The 8,567-nt window shown below is 35.5% G+C and overlaps 1 protein-coding gene across 4 annotated transcripts in view; it reads left to right on the forward strand.

The window, feature by feature from the left end:
- Window positions 1-8,567, forward strand: part of POLA1 (DNA polymerase alpha 1, catalytic subunit) — a 305,604-nt gene that overhangs the window by 155,425 nt on the left and 141,612 nt on the right. For 3 of the 4 annotated variants that reach the window (XM_033415099.2, XM_033415097.2, XM_033415096.2), the window contains exons 33-34: window positions 4,279-4,457; window positions 6,284-6,415. In XM_033415099.2, coding sequence (XP_033270990.1) covers window positions 4,279-4,457; window positions 6,284-6,415 — 311 coding nt within the window. Of the gene's footprint in view, window positions 1-4,278; window positions 4,458-6,283; window positions 6,416-8,407 lie in introns of all 4 variants that reach the window. The other variant, XM_033415101.2, reaches the window with a different exon arrangement.

An 8,567-nucleotide genomic window follows, 5' to 3' on the forward strand; every position in this document is an offset into this window, starting at 1 on the left:
ATCTCCTCTGTTATATACTTTTTGTGTTCAGCTTCTTTCACTTAGCGTATTTTTGAGATTCATCCATCTTGTTGCGTGTCAATATTCTGTCTTTTTCATTGCAGAGTAGTATTCCATGGTAGATTATACCAGTTTGTTTATTCATCCTCCTGTTGATGGACATCAGATTGTCTCCAATTTATGGTTATTATGAATAAAGCTGCTATGCACTTTCTTATACGAGGCTTTTATGGATATAGCAGTCACCTTTTAAAAATTCATTAAATATCTTTTCTTTAATCCTACTAAGTTTTCAGTTTGTATATTGTTCTCTAAGAAGTCCAGCTATATGAAAGCTTGGATTCGTGGAAAGGATTCATTTGCTAGAAGAAATTTTTAGAAAAAAATATTCACAGTAAGACTTCATTAATTAGCTTCCCTAGTAGTTTGAGTGATTCATATTACAGACAACTGCTTGGGAATACCAGTTACTCTACTCATCTGGAGTTTCATTCATATGGATTTTTCCCTCTTCCCCAGTTGTATGAACACATGTAATTGACTTTACTGTAGTTATTTGCAGTTGCACTAATAGAGACCTTGTCTTTTGGAGGAAGAAGATTATTTAGTCAGACGCATCAGCCTTAGTGTAAACCCAATGCTTTGAGTTTGGAGTATTTTAAATACTCCTTGGAAACGGAGGCAAGTGAACATTCTAAAAACAGATAGTTTACAATTGTTAGAAAATTGTGGTAAAAAAAATAATTCTGTGCTAAATGTGTGGTAAGAATGTGGCGATCTTAAGTATAACACGGCACTGCTGAACTCATCCCCTCCAGTGCCTGTGATGTTACTTTCTATAAATACTTCTTGAAACATGAGAGCTTTGATCCTGTTGCCAAAATAATGTGAGATCCTATAAGTTTTCTAATTATAAATGACAGTATTTTAATTTCGTTCCGCTGCCCCTCTGTCCCGTCTCGTCGTTGTTGCCCTCCCCCACTCCCCCACTGCAGCCCAAGCAAAACGGTGCGGCTGGGTCACGACAAGCCACAGGGTTGAATTAAAGCACACATCATTTCCACTCCTGCTCTTCCCCCACGTAACTGGTGCCAAGCCCAAGGAGGTTGCTCCTCCTTATACTCTGTGCTGGACCAAATGATTGAAGTCATCTGTCAAAAGCTAGTCTAGTAGAAGTGGAAGATCTCTTTTCAGCTGGGGCATAAAGTTTGTTTCTTTAAGCCAGTTGTTCAGAGAAAGCTCTCATTAGAAGAGATAAGGAACTTGGAATTCAGTTTTGTTATCTCTTGCTCGCTCAAAGACTACTGTGATTACTTACTGTATGGTGTGCAGTTTAATATTGATTATGCCCTGTATATGCATGTATGGAAACTGTGATTATAAAGATTTTGCTTTAATGTCATTTCTGACAATAGTGCTTCATTTTGGAGGGACAGTAACTACGAATGGAGTTCTATGTAGCAGCTGTTTTGTACATTTTAAAATTCAGAATCTACCTCTAGGTGGCAGCACCAGATACTTTTTCCCTGTTGTTTCGCTCCAGCCTTAACGAGTTATGGTTTAAGCAGTAAAACTTTTTTAAGTTTCCTGAAACTTCGAAATAAGCTGCTTATCGCCAATTTTGTGCGGATTTGGAAAAATTAATTTATATGTTGAATAAGTTTGCGGTTTAAGCATGGATTTTGACCTTAAAAAAGGATTCCAGCAGCAATGATCCATACTTTTTAACATGACTAATTATATGTTTTCTTAAAAAGATTTAACTTAGCCCTCCGTGATTTTTCTGTTGAACTTATAATTATCCTTCCAAGGAAATCACTTTTTTGTGATATTTTTGTATCCAAGTAACTTCTTGTACAAGGATCGTTATATACCTAATATTTTAAGGTAATTACACCGTCTTCTCCCTTTATATTTAAAAAATTTACCACTGACTTATGGCCAAGAGTGCTGAGGTGAAGTCCCTTCTCTTGAAAAAAAATCAGCTTGTGAATAAATCTGAAGTAATTAGGTAGGCCATTTGTTTTTGTTGCTGCCATGGGCAGATAAGGATTGTGGAAATGGACATTTAAAGTAGGCATTTCATAAGGCCTGATAATTTTTCATAACTCTTGGTCACTTGCTGGGCTTTTCTCCGTAAGTAGCAAGGCAGCCCATGTCCAGTTGTGGTGTGCTCAGCAGGCAGGCCTCCCCAAGCCTCAGGTGCACTCAGTGGGCATGGCTGGTGGGGAGGCCTAGAAAGAGATTTCATTGCTTCCTTGTTAGAGCCCAGCCAGTTTTGTCTATGTGCAAAGCCAGCTTTGTTTTGTTCCTTGATATTTAGGTTGTGAAAGAAGCTCGTCTTTCAGAAAACACTTATTATTTTTCTGTTTCCTTACTTTTTGAATCGTATTGGCCTGGGAAATTGATGAATAATTATACCATCAGAGAAAAGGTGGAGCTACTTTCTCATAATCGTGAATAAAGCAAGACATTATGTGAATACAGTTGGATCCACAGCTAGCGGTTCAGGAATTTGCAGCAGTTGCCCTTCACTACAGAGAAGAAATGGCACCATTCACAGGCGTGGGCATGGTCTCTCTTACTCCTCTGCCCCTCCTTGTCTTTAAATGAGAGGGTGTATGTTCCCCCACACTTCACGAACTTGCTGTTGCTCTTAAGCTATAGGTAACTTGTAAAATAAAAATGTATAGTGAGCCTTGGGGCCAAGTGACCTATGTTACAGTAACCAAGAACAGTTTTTCAATTTGTTTTGAATGTGTAGTCTTTGTTTTTATTATACACTATCATGTTGGGAAATACTCACTTTGATTAATTACTACAAAGAGCAGCTATTAACTTGCTGTGCAACACGAACGTGCGTTTCATATATTTTTCCAAATTTGTAATTTTGAATGAATATTAAATGGTGGTTTAAATGATGTTCATCCAGTATTTTATTTTTTCATTCACGTGGCATTTATTGGGTGCTTACCAGTGATAGGCACCACTGAAAATGATTTGTCCCTAACATCCGATTTAAACTCCAGAAGTGCATGGTGGTGGTAGTAGCTCCATCTTGCAGGTGAGAAAACCAAGACTCAGAGTCTCAGTCTTTTCATTCTTTGTTCAGCACCTTTCCACTGTGTCAGTCAGCCCTAAGTCTTTTATAATTAAAGAGATGTCACTTGACAATTGACCAGATGGGATTTAGGATCTTGTCACTGAGTTCTGAATACATCTGTTAGATTATCTAACTATGCAAGCTGTTGATAGAGTTACAATAATTTTTAGATGTTTTTGGTATTTGAACTTTTTTGCTCAGTGACTGTTTTTATTACTTATTTACCTTTATACTAAAACAAATGATAGCTTTCTTTAGATTACTCAGAAGCCTAGAATTCTTTGGGATTGCTAAGGAATGCTTTCAAGAAAATGTTGTAAGATACAGTGTGGAATATCTAAGTGTAAATCCAAATAGTACATTTTGACATATGTGCTTTGGTCAAAGGCAAGTTAAATTGGTTGGCCTTACAATCGTTTCTTTTCTCAAATAGTTTGGGGAAACAAGATCGTGTAAACTATGCATCGATTGATTTCTTGTGTTGTTTTGATTGAAATATAGAAGGTATATTTGGCTTCAGTATTGTCGGGGACATTTTGGCCTATAGAGTTTGTAGATTCATTGTTTTTGCACATATTTTAAATTTCTGAATTCAGAACACCAAAAAAAAAACATGTTGAGTTTTGACTCAGATGCTGCTACTGAATTTTAACCACTGAATTAGATTGCAACCTACATGCTGTTAACTACTGAGCCAAGATGGAATCGACCACTGCATTGAAATCAGGGTTAGCAGTGGTGTCTGCGCTTGAAGGAGTTGTAATAGCAGTGAACTTGTTTTCCATAATGGGATTTTTATTCTCTATTTTCAGTTTTAATGGTGATACTTTGATTTTAGGAGATTTTAACAGTGCACATTTTTTTGAGATTTTCATCGTAACTTTAAGAAAATAGTAAAACCATCCTATAGAAGTAGTTGCTTCCAAACGCAAATGTCCAGTGGAATGTCTCTGCATTGTTTTGGTGCAGTTTACTTGTTTTGTTTATAATCTCCTTAAAAAAGGAAGTCATTTGTCTTGGTGATATGAGCCTCTATCTTGAGTTCAAATAGTTGTGTAGTATGTGCATGAATTTGAAATAATTCTTTTCTGATTTCTCTTCTTTGGAGTATTTTTGGAGAAGGGAATTTAAATAATTGTACCTTTCTGAATTTATTTTTTCTTTAACATTAATAGGACTTGACGCCACCCAATTTAGAGTTCATCATTATCACAGAGATGAAGAGAATGATGCTCTCCTTGGTGGCCCAGCACAGCTCACGGATGAAGAGAAATACAGGGACTGTGAAAGGTTCAAATGTCCATGCCCTATATGTGGAACTGAGAATATTTATGATAGCGTCTTCGATGGTTCGGTTAGTTGCTTTTGTTTCTTCTGTTTGTTTGTCTTGTGAGTGAACTAGTATAAAGTCCATTTTCTCTCTACTATGTGTATAAAAAGGAAAAAGAAAACACAGGTTTTTATGTGTTTAAAGAATTTTAGCATCATATGAATTCTGCCTTCACAGCTTACTTATTTCTGCTTGAAACCTCTTAATAGAGTATGCTTGAGTATTGTTTTTGGCTTCCTAGAATGCTTGGCCTTGGTTTTTTAAATGGAATCTCTTAAAAACTCTGAATTATCTTAAAGTATTTTTATTGTAATTCCTTAATTAGCAACCTGTATTTCTCCACTCCCGGCCCAATTTATTAAGGCTTAGAGCAATATTTTCCTTTATCTTAAATCAAGTTAATGGGGAACTAAGTGTTTTTGGAAAGTTTTTGTTTATCTTTACACATCCCACTTGCCTCCTTTTTGACAAAGGTACTGTGATTATCTTTGCTGTCTTTGCATATCAGGCATTAAAAAAGTCACAGGGAGACATTTCTCTAAAGAAGTACTGCCAAAAAATGTATCATTGACCTTGGATCAGAACTTGAAACTTAGCCAATCTACTCGATTCCACTGCAGTGTTATACATGTACTAGCCATTGGCAAATGAGTAGGCAGCAGAACCACGTAAAACCTTGAAACTGAAAGAAAATACGTCCTTTATCTAAATTAAAAGTAATTATTTTAAGTTAATTTGGACAAACAGCAGATGTTTTGCATTTTTTTGAATCAAAACAAAGCAGTCTTTGGAAGCAAGTGCAAGGAAGAGGCAGACACAGATCAGCAATACTTGCTAAATCCTTGAGTTTTGCTTCATTACAGCTGTAAATAAGATAGTTAATTGCATGGAGGCTTGACGACTTGCAGATGGGCTAACTGTGGAAGAGCCCGATGTCAAGCTCTTAAAATCTCTTCCACCTGGAATTGCTTCGTGTGGCGGGGTAGGGTTATGTACCAGATTGGAGCAGAAAACCAAGATGTTTAAGTATCAAGAAGGAAAACAAATGCTCCAGAAACCCCAACAGTTTCCCTGAATATTACATTTGCTTTGTCTTTGTTTAAAACAAAACAAAACGTTTTCTCCAACTACTAATAGTTCATTTTTTCAAATTTTTACTCCTCCTCTCTCCCCTCCCCCAAATACATTTCATTTGTTGGGGGGCAGTGGTTACAGAAATTTTAGATTTGCTAAGCTAACAATAAGTGATCACTTTGTGGTGTAACGCTTAAGTTTTAGGCTTTATTCTTAAAATTAAGTTGGCAGTATGGAGCAAACTGTTGTCGTTAACGCTCTTGCTTTGCCTTGGAATGAATTAAGTGCAAATTTAAATTCTTGATCAGTATCTCTAGGAAGGATGTTTATTTCCAATAATGCGACTTCACTGGTATTTTCAGAGGGGAAACTATTTTATCCATAGTCTGTCGTGTATTGAATGTAAAAAAAGTAATTTCAAGATTTTCCCTTGGGCTTTGTACTCCATTATGATGGTGGCAAGAGTAGAAGGTATGTGGTGACTGAGGGGATCTTTGGGAGGAAAGTGGTTGAGAAAATAAGGTTAAAAACTTACCAATAAGACACAAGAGGGAGGAGATATGGGGATATATGTATATGTACAGCTGATTCACTTTGTTATACAGCAGAAACTAACACACCATTGTAAAGCAATTATACTCCAATAAAGATGTTAAAAAAAAAAGCTTACCAATAAAATGAATTTAAAATATTGTACACCAGGACAGCATGTAAGTTTTTAGGCACAAGAAACCTTTTATAACCTTTTGTGTACTTGTCTGTCTTGACTTCTGTAGGGAACCGATATGGAGCCCAGCTTGTATCGTTGCAGTAACATCGATTGTAAGGCTTCGCCTCTGACCTTTATGGTACAGCTGAGCAACAAATTGATCATGGACATTAGACGATGCATTAAAAAATACTACGAAGTAAGTATCCATAATGAGTGTCTTACATATGCAACTTACTGAGGTTTGGTACTTGTTTTAAAATAAAATGATACGGTTTTTGTATGAAACTGTAAAATTTTGAAAAGACAGAGGAAAATGATTTGATTTTTCTGTTGGGCATTTCATCTCATTAATGAGCAGTATTTTTAGTAATGAAGTTTTTGCTTTTAAGGAAAAATGAGAATATAATCAGGAAGTATTGTAGTTTATTGCTGCCTAAATAAAATGAAGTTAAATGGTCACTCAGATTTTCGATCAGAGGAGGAAAAATCAATATTACCTATCTTTGGCAACTAGAGCTGTAAACTCAAGTGTGGTGATTTTATTTCTGTTTTACTTTTTTAAAACTTTTTATTTTATATTGGAGTATAGTTGATTAACAATGTTGTGATAGTTTCAGGTGTACAGCAAAGTGATTCAGTTATACATATATCTATTCTTTTTCAGATTTTTTTCCCATTTAGGTTGTTACATAATTGAGCAGGGTACCCTGTGCTATACAGTAGGTTCTTATTGTTTATCCATTTTAAATACAGCAGTGCGTACATGTCAATCCCAAACTCCCTAACTATCCCTTCCCGTGTGGTGATTTTAAAAAACTGCCAACTGGCTAACACTTTGTGTTTATGTGGTCATCTAAACCATTTCATAGCTTAGTTTTCCAAAGAAATCAGAATAAACATCTTTTAAATTTCAATGCTTTTGTGTGGCATTTTAAAGAAGAACGTCTAATTTTTATAAATATATAGGAAAAGTTCCAGAACAGTGAGTGAGCTGTCTGCATTAGAAAGAAGGCTCCTTTCAAAGTTTTTGTTTTGGTTTTTAACACATTTCATATGAATTAGTTTTTTTCTCTTCAAAAGTTAAAATTAAAAGAAAAAAACACCACATTTCCCACTTGATTTTTCTTAGTGTTTCATTATGTCATTTGTCATCTAAACAAAATTTCTGTTACTTGAAAGTTCACTGTAACTTAGGTGGAGGTTACGCTGGCAAGGCATTTCCCAAAAAATGCTCTGGTTCTATTAGGTAAGACTCTTGACTTTGATCAATATCATCCTATAATTTCTACTTATATGTTAGTTAACATATAACGTAGCATTATCTTCTTTAAAATCGAACTCATTAAATGAAAATCAAGTATTAGATCATTAGGATGAAGAGTAAAAGCATAGAGTTCTAGTCTTGTGATTTTGGAGTAGAATAATTTGTATTCGTCAAGAAAAAAGAACCAAGTAGGTTTGTCTGAAGATATTTTTAAAATAATAATTATGGCTACATTTTGGGAAATCTGAAACATTTTAGTGAATAATCTGGTGCTCTACTTAATGAACAGTTGGATGGGAATAAAGGTTATCTGTGGGTTCACATTCCGCAGTAGATGAAATGTTCAGCACGTGAAATGTTAGGCCTTTATTTAGCATGAAGAGTCCAAATCAAAACTATTCAGCTCGTTTACAGACCTCATTGAGCAGAGCATGATTCTTGACTCTTGGGAAGAATTCTGAGTTTTCTCTCTGTGTTTAGTCTATCAAAATCTTCACCATGGAAATGTTAATACTATAAGAAGCTCATCTATTTCCTTCTCTAAGAGCGGGCAATCTGTTTTGACTAAGTTGAGAATAGGCAGAAAAATGATCTTCTGAATAGTTAGAAATATGCCCTAACTGAAAGATTGATTTCTAACTGTGTGTGTGTGGTGTGGTGGTCGTGGTTGTATAAGTATTTTTCAAGCTAAATAACCTAGTTTTAGGCATCCAGACGTTTAACCCGGGGTTTCTACAGCATTTGTTTTAATTGTCTACCAACCATCTCTCTAGCAGCAAGTTAGTTTTCCTGTCGTTAACTGCCCACTTGATTGACTTTCCTAAGGAATTTCTAATTAAAATACCCAAATGTCATTCCTACACTTGAAGAAAGATATGATTGTCCTCAAAATTAAGAACTTGTTTCTCTACTTGCTGTCCTTAGGCATATGTGATTGTCTAGAAGAGAAAGAAATCCATTATTCGTTCTTTTCATGGCCCCATGATGAACAAATGTTTCAAATATTCTCAAGATCAGAGCTTTTATACAGAGAGCTCATGCACCTCCAAGTTACAGTTTATTGGTGGAGTGTTCTCTTTCTTCC

Source organism: Orcinus orca, chromosome X (assembly GCF_937001465.1).
Source record: "Orcinus orca chromosome X, mOrcOrc1.1, whole genome shotgun sequence".
Taxonomy (NCBI): domain Eukaryota; kingdom Metazoa; phylum Chordata; class Mammalia; order Artiodactyla; family Delphinidae; genus Orcinus; species Orcinus orca.